This window comes from Rana temporaria, chromosome 1, assembly GCF_905171775.1.
Source record: "Rana temporaria chromosome 1, aRanTem1.1, whole genome shotgun sequence".
Classification (NCBI taxonomy): domain Eukaryota; kingdom Metazoa; phylum Chordata; class Amphibia; order Anura; family Ranidae; genus Rana; species Rana temporaria.
Window position 1 is genome coordinate 467,569,765 of NC_053489.1, and position 13,194 is coordinate 467,582,958.

The 13,194-nt window shown below is 46.5% G+C and overlaps 1 protein-coding gene across 2 annotated transcripts in view; it reads right to left on the reverse strand.

The window, feature by feature from the left end:
• LOC120917236 (alcohol dehydrogenase 1-like) overlaps positions 1-13,194 on the reverse strand; it is a 54,431-nt gene that overhangs the window by 18,400 nt on the left and 22,837 nt on the right. For both annotated transcript variants that reach the window (XM_040328388.1, XM_040328379.1), the window contains exons 5-6: positions 8,014-8,233; positions 4,980-5,240 (exon numbers count right to left, since the gene is read on the reverse strand). In XM_040328388.1, coding sequence (XP_040184322.1) covers positions 4,980-5,240; positions 8,014-8,233 — 481 coding nt within the window. The remainder of the gene's footprint in view (positions 1-4,979; positions 5,241-8,013; positions 8,234-13,194) is intronic.

Consider the following 13,194-nt stretch of genomic DNA (forward strand, 5'->3'; position numbering starts at 1 on the left):
TACCTTTCACATTTCATACACACTTATTTAACATAACATAACAATCACAATTTTTTCTATTATAATATGTATTGCAATTGGTTCCTTGCTCACATCATTCTGTCCTTGCTTTAAATATAAGTGACATCATATGCTTCGATTACAGGGGCTTGTCGGTCTTTATTCAGCACATGCTTATAATACATTTTTATTAATCACCCACTCACTTTCTTTATTCACATTTATATTTACACCACATCCCTGCTACACCTTAGTTTTTAATATGTTTTTAATTACTATTTTTATTTTCACATAATTATGTGTTGCCTTTTTGGTCACATTTATTATTGTCCACACTTGTATTTACAGATTTGTTTTACTTTGCAAGCCAGTTTGTTTTATGTGTGCTTTTTTCACCTATGCCTCTTCTTCCCACCACCCCCCCCCCCCTCCGCATGTGTGTTGGATACTGGCTAATTGCTGTAGTCAATCACATGCTGGGTGGGTCCAATTAAGCATAGATTTCTGTGTGTATATGTATACCTGTTATTTTATCTATAGCTATGATTAAGCATTGACACTCAATGCGAAACACGGACAGGCGAGGAGCTGAGCCGTTTGGACACCATCTATTTACATGCACTTTACCCCTGTAGGGGCGAGTAACCCTTCATTTTTTGGCCACTGGGTCTTTCCAGCGTGCATCTGGAGGTCTGGCTGGGATGGTGCAGTCGACAATGAGCCGATGTGTCCATCAGGTGGTCCCTGCCATACTGCGGCGCATAGGCAACCAGTTTGAAAAGCCCACCCAGGAGGAGCAGCGTCTGCAAGCCATGATTGACTTCTACAACATTGGTGGCTTCCCACGGACCATCGGGGCGATAGACTGCACCCATGTGGCACTACAGCCCCCCCATGAAACTGAGCACCTGTTCAGGAACAGAAAAGGCTGGCATTCGATCAACGTCCAAGCTATTGTAGATGCTCATGGCCTCATCTGGCACGTTTGTGCAAAATTGCCAGGGTCGTGCCACGACAGTTTCATTCTCCGGCAGACCAAGATCTACCAAGACTTGGAGCAGAACGTGTATGGAGACAGCTGGCTGATTGGTGAGTGACATTGGTGTCAGGTATGCCCCCCCCCCATGATGCAGACATTACAAGGGGCACATGCATGACTAATATCCTCCTGTCTTTTCCCTTACAGGTGACTCTGGATATGCCTTGGGACCCCACCTAATGACACCATTTAGGAACCCCCAAACACCAGGAGAACACAAATATAATGAGGTGCACATTCGCACTCGGTCAATTGTAGAGCGAACATTCGGGCTTCTCAAGTCCCGCTTCAGATGCCTTGACAAGACTGGGGGTACACTCTTGTATTCCCCAGACTTTGTCTGTCAAATAATTGGGGCATGTTGCATACTACACAATTTTGCAATGAGAAGGGGCCTGCATATTGAGTTATGTCCTGACCTGACCCCCCACCCAGGCAATCCCCCCCCCCCAACCACCTCTACCCGGTCTGCTGAGGGCACAGCAATAAGGAGACGACTTGCTGAAGGCATCTTTTCCCAGTAAATGGACCTTCATTATCTCACTTTATTGTTTGGTTTTACACCATAAACGCACAGATATTATGTGACATTTAAAATGTTTCTTTGCACAGTAAATGCACATTAATTATATGACAATGAGAATGTCTTTTTTCACAGAAAACGCACATTAGTTATCTCACAATGAGAATGCATGAATGCACACCACTGTGGTCCCTAGCACAGACACATCACATGCACATCGAATTGGATTAGATCCAAGTACCCCCCCCTTTGGTACTCGGGAGCAGTAACGCCCCGCCACGGCTCCAATTATGTCACTGTGCATTCATACACCATTCAGGAACCTGGGAACACTTCTCCCTGGTCCTGGGGATCCCTACTCCACCAAAACTGAGGGTGACACCCTTATGTTATCAGGAATGCCACCCCCCCACATTGACACATCATTCACACACATAAACCAAATCATAAGTACAGTATAATAATAAAAAAAAAAAAGTACCCCTGCAACTTAGTGATGTTGCCGAGTGCTCCTTCTGGGCTGACCACGGGCACGGGCACGGCCAACTGGAGGATCTTCACGGGGGGGGGGGGGGCTGTGCAGGGGAGGGAGTATCTTCACAGGGGGGGGTCTGTGCAGGGGAAGAAGGAGCCTCCCCGGGTGTCTGTCCTCCTGCTGGCCTGCCCTCCAAGGCCACGGCTATCCTTGTCAGACAGGCAGTGATGTCAGCCGTATTAGCCTGGCCAGCCCGGGTATTGTCCTGCACAGCCCGGGTATTGGCCTGCACAGCCTGGGTCAGGGCAGTCACCTCCTGGGCCACGCCTGTTGTGGCGTTCTTCAGGTCCCACAAACAGGTGATGACCCCCACTGAGTTGGTGGCCACATCACCCAGTGAATCCCTCATTAAACCCAGGCTGTGCTCCACCTTGGTCATTGTTTTTTTAATTTCACCCAGACTGCGGGTCTGCCGGGCATTGTCCCTCAGCAGACTGACTGGCAGACGCTCAAACCCCCCCCTGGTTTCCGGGGTCGGCCTCCTACTTGCCCCTGAGGCTTGTGGCCTTGGAGGAGGGGTTGGAGTGACCCATGGGGGTTGCTGCATGTTGGAGGAGGGTTGGGAGGGGCCACCCCTGATGGTGGCCTGACTGCTGGGAGCCTCTGGGGTACCCTCAGGGGATGACTCAAAGGTCCTATCTTGGCCCATCATGATTTGCCGGCCAATCACAATATTTTCATCCTCCTCCCCCTCATCCTCCTCCCACTCAACATCCAAATTAGGGGAGTTGTGGGCACTCCCCTCCCATGGCGAATCCTGCCCTTCTTGGGACTCAGCATCAGCCTGTCTTGGGGGTGGTGCAGCAGCCTGCCCTGATGGGGCAGCAACCTCCTGCCCTGATGGGGCAGCAACCTCCTGCCCTGATGGGGCTGCCACCTCCTGGGCTGATGACCCAGCAACCTCCTGGGCTGATGGGGCTGCCACCTCCTGGGCTGATGGGGCTGCCACCTCCTGGGCTGATGACCCAGCAACCTCCTGGGCTGATGGGGCTGCAACCTCCTGGCCATCTGGGGAGGACACAAAACAATCACAGGTTGGTGGATCCACACACTTGGCACATCTTCCCTTCCCCCACCCACACATGCTAATCACCAGATAGAAAAAATAAAAAACTTACCTGTCCTCACAGGAGCATCAGAGTCAAAGCCAGGCAGGCCCACCACCTGCTGTGGGTGGAAACACTGGGCCACTGCCCATTCCTCCTCACTCATCCTGACTGGGCAGGGTCCCTCCTCCTCCCTATGGGCATGCAGCGTTGCCAGCTTGTTCCGGGACACGCTCTTTAAATCGTTCTTTTTTTTTTGGATGCCAGCGATGGTCCTGGTCTCCCCCCCCCCGACGCATTGATCCGATCGGTGATCTTTTTAAGGATCTCCTTCCTCCTGGCCGGGGTGGTGTTCTGGCTCTCAGGGCCATGGAGAAAACGACCATATTTTATGATGCCCTGAGCAAGAATATGCTTCTCTGCCACTGAAAAATTTTGCTTCCTGCGCTTGGGGGCCATCACAGACACCACCCAGCAACAGGAATCTCACCCAAAAAACAATCAACAATACACACACAACAAAGAAAAAAAATCACTGCAAAAAAAAAAACACAAACAGACAGCTACTATAAATTCAAAAACAAACAGGCAAAAAAGGGAAACAAAAAACAATCACACACCAAAAAACAAACACTTATCAAAAACAAACAGGCAAAAAATCAAAACAAATAACAAATTATCAAAAACAAACACCAACTATACTCTACAACTCCTCAACAACTTTTCTCACAAACAAATCTTACCAACAAACACTGACAAACGTTCAAAGCAGAAGCAACTTGCTTTAGGAAGGGAACACAGGGAAATACTTTTGCAAGGGAAGTGTGTTTGACTGGGGCTATTTAGACACAGGGCAATCCTCAAACTAAGTACGCTTGGCCTTTTACCTATCTCACTGATTGCGCTGAGCAAAGTTCTGCACATGCCCAGTGAGGTCCAGATTCGTGCGCGCATGCGCAGTACGGCCGGCCCTTCATTTGCATGGGGTCACGGCTCATTACAATGAAGCACGCCCACTTCCTTCCCACTTGCCATAACCACGCCTTACGCCTCGGAATTTAGGTTACGGATGGCGCAATTTTGTGCGCAAATGCGCTGTGGATGCGGCACTTACGACACCAACTTAGGGCGCCGTAACTTAAATGACATAAGTTAGGTAATACTAAATTTGCACAGCTTTTTGAGAATTTGGCCCATGATTTCTTTTTGGCTCGTCGAGTTTCTCAACAGTTTCCTTAACGAAAATGTACACACGACCGGTTTCCTCTGCAAAAAAATATCTCCCAGCAAGTTTCTTGCTGTTTTTTTGCCCCATACACACTATCAGTTTTCCTGATGGTTTTCTCTTCGGGTTTACCAAAACCATCTAATATGAGGTCAAACCTTAAGCATTTCAATTTGTATGCAATCAGGCAGGCCCTTGTACTACATGGTTTTGGTAAACCTGAAGAGAAAACCAGCAGGAAAACTGATAGTGTGTATGGGGCTTAAAGCTTTATTAGAACAGAAGGTATTTACATGTCTCATTTTATCACACGACCCAAAAAAAAGAGAATTATTCCTCTATTTCTGGACAGCGAATGTGGCCACACAAGTCTTTCCGCTTCATCAACCAGATGCACATCAAGGACCACTGGTGTAAGGTGCAATTACAGCTGGATATTATATTTATTTCAAAGTGCATACAGCTGCTTCAGGCTTTTGATTATAATCAGTGCAGTGTATGAAAACCATGCCTTCTATGCAGTAGGACTTGAGACCCAAGGAATTAAAAAGCCTACCAATTGAATCAATGCATAGGATTGGTAATAGTAAATCAAATTTAAAACGACATACCATAACTTCTGTACTGCCGATGCATTCAAATGAATAATGCACTCCATCTCCTGTCATTTCCTTGATCACCTCCTGGATTGGCTTGCTAAAATCTTTAGGATTGATGCAGTCAGTGGCTCCAAACAGCTTTGCCTTTTCAAACTTGCTGCTGTTTATATCTATAGCAATAATTCTTGATGCTCCAGAAACTTTACATCCAATAATGATTGACAGCCCAACGGCACCCAATCCAAATACAGCACAGGTAGTACCAGGCTCCACCTATTGATTAAAAAAAAGTTACTATTATTCCTTTTAGATTTGTGAAATATGAATTATGTCAATGTAATATGATATACTATACTACTTAAAGTGGTATTAAACCTTCATAACAAACATATACTTACCTGCTCTGTGCAATGCTTTTTCACAGAGCAGCCCCAATCCTCTTCCTCTTCTTCTGGGGTCCCCCACTGGCGCTTCAGGCCCCTCCTCTTTGGCGAGTTGCCCTACAGTTTTCCATGGGGTCACCCGTGCGTGCTGCCCCGCCCCCCGCACTCTGCCCCGCCCCCCACTCCCATAGGGGCACTCTTTCAGGCTCACTTTCGTGTGTCCATTGACAAAATGCTGATCAACCCCGTCCCAGCTCCCTCCTCACTAGCTGTGATTGACAGCAGCAGGAGACAATGGCTCCCACTGCTGTGTCTGAGTCAGTGAATAGAGAGAGCAGCGATGCTGCTCTCGTGCACAGCACTGGATCTACATCAGGCTCAGGTAAGTATAAGAGGGGCTGGGGGGAGCAGCACACAGAAGTTTTGTTTTCCTATGGTAGAATGCATTAAGGTAAAAAAATCTTCTACTTTTAGAAACTCTTTAACAGCCAGTGGCAGAACTACTAGGGTTGCAAAAGTCACACTTACAACCAGGCCTTGGCATTACACCACTATGGGGGGCCCAAAGAGACTGGACTGTAGCTCCCCAGCAAGGTTGCTGGCTACAGGGCTCTAAACTGTGCCTCTCTCACACAGCCCAGAGCCAACACTGACAGCCCCCCTCCCTCACATGGATGGGGGAGGAGAGAAAGAGCTGGTCTGCTCCTCCTCCTCCTGTGTCTGCCTCGCCCACTCCATTTCCTATCAGCTCTGTACCTCAGAAGAGGGGATGTGTGGGCAGGAAGTTTGAAGCAAAGCAGCTGGATGATCAAAGGTGTCAATAGCTGATGCCTGAGACTCCATTGTGGGTGTGTAAGCTGATCCTCTATCCCCTGTCTGTGAGTGAAGTGTCCCCCCTCCCCTTCTCTCTTCTGCCTCTGAGTACACTAATGTAAGGGGGATTCAGATGTAAGGGGTGCTCTGTGCACTCTGATGTAAGGGGGTTTTGATGAGCAGAGGACCCCTTACATAAGAGCTCCACTTTACACCTGAGTCTACAGCATCCCCCTTACATTAGAGCCCCACCTTTAATCAGGGTTCCCAGAGCACTCCCTACATCAGAGTATCCTTTGCATTCCCGAGCAGTGGCAGCTGGTGCTCAAAATTTTTTGGGGGGTGTAAACGCAAAAAAAAAAAAACAATTGCAGCCTCACTGTGCCCATCAAATGCAGCCAATGTGCCATCAATTGTCACCACTGTGCCATGCCATCAAACGCAGCCACTGTGCCATACCATCAATTGTCACCACTGTGCCATGCCATCAAACGCAGCCACTGTGCCATCAATTGTCGCCACTGTGCTCTTTAATTGTCACCACTGTGCCCTTTAATTGTCGCCACTGTGCCCTTTAATTGTCACCACTGTGCCCTTTAATTGTTGCCACTGTGTCAATTGATGCCACTGTGCCCTTTAATTGTCGCCACTGGGCCCATTGTCGCCACTGTGCCCATTGATGCCACTGTGCCCTTTAATTGTCACCACTGTGCCCATTGATGCCACTGTGCCCATTGTCGCCACTGTGCCCATTGTCACTGCTGTGCCCATTGTCACTGCTGTGCCCTGTAAAATGCCCCTCCCCGCCTGGCACTTACCTTTCTGGGGGTCAGCCATCCTCCTTCCACATCCCTCGATGTCTTCTTCAGCCCTCGATGACAATTCAGCCAATCAGGTTACTGGTAACCAGAACCACTGTTTCCGAGTTCACATAGATCCCCCTTACAGTGTACAGTAAGTGGAAATTCTGCAGACTTTAATGTAAGGGGGGCTCTCCCCTTTACATTCCAGAGTCCACAGAGATCCCCTTACAGTGTAAGTGGACATTCTGTGGACTCAGATGTGAGGGGGGCACTGCAGACTCTGATGTAAGGAAGAACTCTGCGAACTCTGATGTAAGAGATACCTCTGTGGACTCTGATGTAAGGCGGGTTTGCGGACTCTGATGTAAGGGATACCTCTGTAGGCTCTGATGTAAGGGATACCTCTGTGGGCTCTGATGTAAGGCGGGTCTGAGGACTCTGATGTAAGGAAGAACTCTGTGGACTCTGAAGTAAGGGGGCTTTGCAGACTCTGATGTAAGGAAGAACTCTGTGGACTCTGATGTAAGGGGGGCTCTGCAGACTCTGATGTAAGCAAGAACTCGGCAGACTTTGATGTAATGGGGTTCTGCGGACTCTGATGTAAGGGGGGCTCTGCCAACTCTGATGTACAGTAAGAAAGAACTCTGATGTAAGGGGTGCTCTGGGGACATGCATTGCGAAAGTGTTCGGGTTTGGCTTTAAAGAAAGGTGGAAACCCTACACAACATTTAAAAGGGTACTGCTACAGGACCATAGGGCCCCACGAAGGGTGTAAAGGGCCCCAGGCTCAGAGGGAAGGGGGGTCAGGGGGGCCCTACATGGTTTATTGCTCCAGGGTCCTGAAGGTTCTGGTTACACCTCTGTTAACAACTATTGACAGTGGGAAACTGTCATGTATAATTGTGGTTGTAAGATCTCTATTATACATTACATTCGGCTCCCGCCAAACAGGTAAATATTTGGGCATTCATCCACATCATCCACATCTGGCTTTTAGTAAATCTCTTCTGCAGTAAATCAAACAGGTCTAAACATTGACAAATTTACCTTGGCAGTTTTGACAGCTGCTCCATATCCGGTGGGAAAAGCACATCCAAAAAGACAGGCCTTCTCCATGGGTGCTCTGTCATCAATCTTCGCAACAGCCCCAGCCGGCATTACAATATATTCTGAAAAGGTGCTGGTCCATAAAAAATGATCCACAACCTTTCCCTTGCATGAAAACCTTGATGTTTTGTCATGCAGTACAGTCTGTGTTTCATTGAAGCTGTATTTAAAATAAAATAGGAAACAAAGGGTCATAAACAATTTTTCATTTACAAGTGCAATGTTTTTGTTTGTTTTTTTACCCACAGAATAAACTTTAAAGTTATTCACGGTTAAGTTTCACTCTAGCCAAAACTTTTGTTTGTAGTTTTGGGTGCAGAAACCACTTTCAGGTGCTTTTGCTGTCTTGAGGCCACTTATCACCTCCTGTAACAGCACCAACATTGTTCCATTTTCCTATGTGGGAGAGATAGCAATACTAGTCTCTAAGAAACTCTAAAGTATAACCCTATTTCTCTACTAAGAGTGTTTTTGTATTGCTATCCATGTCCTATTTGGAGATTTTTTTTGTCACTGGACAGTACTAGGGCAGTAGATGAGGTGAAATATCACCATTTGGACCACAGAGAGCAGTACAAACGGAACAACACTTCCTCATGTTAAAATAGGTTTTATTTGGAGATACACCTTCATAAAAAAAATAAAAAAAACTTTGATTCTGTATGATGGTGGGTGAGCAAAATATTGATATGGTATGTTTTTGCATTAGTTTTCTTTATTTTCCCGCCTTTATTTTCAACTGGTAGTCCAGGGAACATCACACTTCCTGTCCTTGGGTGGCTACATTTACTCCACCACTATATCTATGGATAAAGCCTTGGTTGCCACTAGGAATCATGTTTACGTTCGCAGCCATGCAGGGTTGGTGCCAAACTCTAAATATTTGTAATGTATGAATCAGACAAAGAAAATGGCAGATTTGTCTGTTCCCCTGTGTTATAGAGTATATAATCAACTGCAACTTCATTTTGTAATTTCCCTTCCATTTAATAGTTCTTGTTTTTAAAGAATGTATGTGCCTTATTTTACACTTCATTCTTGTTAAGAGTTTTAGACTTTTTGCTTGAGCCAAATTTGTAATTAGAAAACCCCCACTGTATGACTCACTGGGCCAGATTCAGAAACAACTTACGACGGCGTATCTCCAGATACGCCGTCGTAAGTCTGAGTGTGAGGCGTCGTATCTTGGCGCCTGATTCAAAGAATTAGATACGCCTCACGGTTGCAAAGATACGAGCGGCGTAAGTCTCCTACGCCGTCGTATCTTGGGGTGCATATTTACGCTGGCCGCTAGGTGGCGTTTCCGTTGATTTCCGATTTGAATATGCAAATGACCTAGATACGCCGATTCACAAACGTAGTTCCGTCCGGCGCATCTATATACGCCGTTTATGTAAGGCGTCGGTCCGGCATAACTTTACCCCTCATAAAGCAGGGGTAAGTCATGTTAGGGAAACGTCGGAACAGCGTCGTATTTTACGTCGTTTGCGTTAGTCGTCCATGAATGGGGATGGGCGTAGGTTACGTTCACGTCGACTAAACATTGAGCAGGTGTAATTTACGGAGGAAATTCGACGTGATACTGAGCATGGGCGTTCGTTAAGCGGGTCATTTACGTGGGGTCATGATTCATTAACATACAACACGCCCACTACCAGCCTAGTTTGAATTAGGCGGGCTTACGCCGGACTATTTACACTACGCCGCGGTAACATAGAGCGCAAGTTCTTTCTGAATACGAGACCTGCCACTCTAAGTTACGGCGGCGTAGTGTATCTGAGATACGCTACGCCCGCCTAAAGATAGGCGATTCTTTCTGAATCTGGCCCACTGTGTTTAGGTCTACGTTATGTCCTTGTAGATAAGTTATCTTTTGTAAGTTCCTTGCAGCTGCCTAAACTAATGATGAAAAAAATCTCTCTGTAGAAACTTGATTAACCCTTAGAAACTTAGGAGTAAGTCTACCCCTCCCCTCTTGTCTTTTTTACTCATATAAACTGTAACCCTTAAAGCGGATGTGCCATGGGAACAAAATATTAAAAGTCAGCAGCTACAAATACTGCAGCTGCTGACTTTTAATATTAGGACACTTACCTGTCCTGGAGTCCAGCGCCGATCGCAGCAGAGCACGAGCGATCGCTCGTCACTCTGCTGCTCCCCCCGCCATCCACGCTGAGGGAACCAGGAAGTGAAGCGCTGCGGCTTCACTGCCCGGTTCCCTACGGCGCATGCGCGAGTCGCGCTGCGCCCGCCGATTGGCTCACACGCTGTGTGCTGGGAGCCGAGTGTTCCCAGCACACAACGGGCGACAGACGGGATGTGACGGAATGCCCGTCTTTCGCCCGTATCGTGTGGCCGGAAGTGGGTGCAAATACCTGTCTTTAGACAGGTGTCTGCACCCCCCTCCCCCCTGAAAGGTGTCAAATGTGACACCGGAGGGGGGGAGGGTTCCGATCAGCGGGACTCCACTTTAGGGTGGAGGACCGCTTTAATAAAGATTTCAGACTTGCTTTGCACATTGCCTGCTGTGTGTGTCATTAGGGTCTCCAGAATTCTGACAGGTCGCTGTGGATTATCAAGATACAGAGGGTGGTCGGCTGTCCAGTAATGTATCCTTTCACCCTGTATGAAACTAGCTGAAACTGCAGCAGGAAGTCATTTATTCAACCAGTGATGCCATGCAAAAAAAAAAAAAGAAACAAACAAAAAACAAAATGGAAAAATTGAATTCCTCATGAAAATATATACCAGAACCTTAGCCTTGATAGGGGCCTGGTAAAGATTTTAAGGGGGGGGGGGGGTCAAACAAAAATATTTATTTAAAATAAGTGGTCCCCAGATATCTAGCTACTCCCCATTAACATGTGTGCCCCCCAATCTTGTCCATCATGCATGACATGATTTGATTGACTGGATGATTTTATTGACTGTGGATTTACACCAGGGGTCTCCAGACCTTCTAAAGAAAGGGCCAGTTTATTGTCCTTTAGACTTTAAGGGGGCTGGACTGTGTCCAGTGGGTGTAAACAATGCCCGATCTTTGGTATTAGGGGGAGATATAGTTGGTGCCAGTGGGCCGAATAGTTTCTAATTTTTGTTGGCAGTGGGAGGAATTTTGCCCCATCTTTGGTGTCAATGGAAGAAATAGTGCCTCATTGTTGGTGTCAGTGGCAGGTATTATGCCCCATTGTTGGTGTCAATGGCAGGAATAATGCCCAAAGGGCAGAATAAAGGCAAGAAAAGGGCCGCATCCGGCCCCAGAACCACAGTTTGGAGACCACTGATTTACAATAATACTTTTTTGGGGTTTTACGTATATTTAAAGCGGAGGTTCACCCGAAAATCAACTTTTTGGCACTAGATCCAGCATACTGCTGACATCTGCAGTATGCTGGATTTTTTTTTTTTTGTACTTATCGTTGTAGCCGTATCTCTTCTCTGGCTCCGAGCGGGGAATCCGTCGGGGAATAGGCGTTCCTAAATCAAGCTCAGTTGATTGACAGGCTTGATAAGCGCGTCACGCCATCCGGAAATAGCCGACGTGATTCTCCGCTGCTTACGGCGCATGCGCCTGCCGTGTAGAGCTGACTGCGCAGGTGCCGTAAATTGCCGAGAGTCACGTCGGCTATTTCCGGATGGTGTGACGCGGTATCCAAGCCCGTCAATCAACTGCGCTTTATTTAGGAACGCCTATACCCGGAAGGATACGCTGCTTCGTGCAGGAGAAGAAATACGGCTAAAATGATAAGTACAAAAAAAATAAAAAATAATCCAGCATACCGCAGATGTCAGCAGTATGCTGGATCTAGTGACAGAAATTTGATTTTTTGTCAAATATGTGGTGTGTTTATTTACATCTTACATGTTTGTGTAAATGAGTAGCTCCTTACTTTATTCATGTTGGTGAGAGCTGGATATCCAGGGGTCCCCTTATTTTAAAGGGGGTTTCTAGATATCTTTGGTAAGCAGAACAAAGCAGCAAATTAAATGCATGTGTTTTAAAGGAATTAAAGGTTTTAAATGTTGTCCTACAAGCCTTATTAACTGGTTCCCAACCAGCCGCTGCAGTTATACTGTGGCAGGTTGGCTACCCTGGGCGAGCCATTGTAGCTGTACGTCGAACGCTTTAAGAGCACTATGGGGCATGCGCCGCGACTGAGCCGATGTGCATGCCCAGAGGTTACGATGTCTGCTGGGCACCCACAATCGCTTCGGAGAGAGACAGAACGGAGGTCTGTAATTGAAAATAGACAGATCTTGGTTATGTCAGGGGTGAGGAGACTGATAAGTTGCTCCTAATGCTTAGGAACAACAATCTGTCTCCTCCCCCAGTCAATCCCATCCCCCCACAGTTATAAGCACTCCCTAGGTAACACATTTAACCCATTGATTGCCCCCTAGTGTTAACCCCTTCCCTGTTAGTGACATTTATACAGTAATCAGTGTTTTTCTTAGCTCTGATCGCTGTATAAATGTTAATGTTAGTGGTCCCATAAAAGTGTCAAAAGTGTCCAATCTGTCTGCTGCAATGTTGCAGTCCCGATAAAAATCACAGATCACCGCCATTACTAGTAAAAAAAAATGCCATACATATATCCCCTATTTTGTAGACGCTATAACTTTTGCGCAAACCAATAAATATACAGTTATTGCGATTTTTACCAAAAATATGTAGAAGAATAAGAATTTTTTTTCTTTTTTTGGGGGGGGGGGGGATATTTGTTTTAGCAAAAAGTAAAAAATATAGGTTCTTTTTCAAAATTGTCACTTTTTTTGTTTATAGCGCAAAAAATAAAAAGCGCAGGTAATCAAATACCACCAAAATAAAGCTTTATTTGTTGGATAAAGCGTCACATGACTGCGCAATTGTCAGTTAAAGAGACGCAGCTCGATATTGCAAAAAATGGCCCGGTCATTAAGAGGGAAAATCTTCCCGGGCATATGTGGTTTAAGAGCTGCTTTTCATTGAATGGTATTTTCTACAAATTTTCTAGCATTGGTACACAATCCCCAGGGCAGTGCCCAGACTCCCACGCCTTAGTTTGACAATCCCTTGCCTATTATCCTACAGATGCACCACTTCACAGGCAGGTTTAGGGCACCCTCCAAACATGTTTTTTT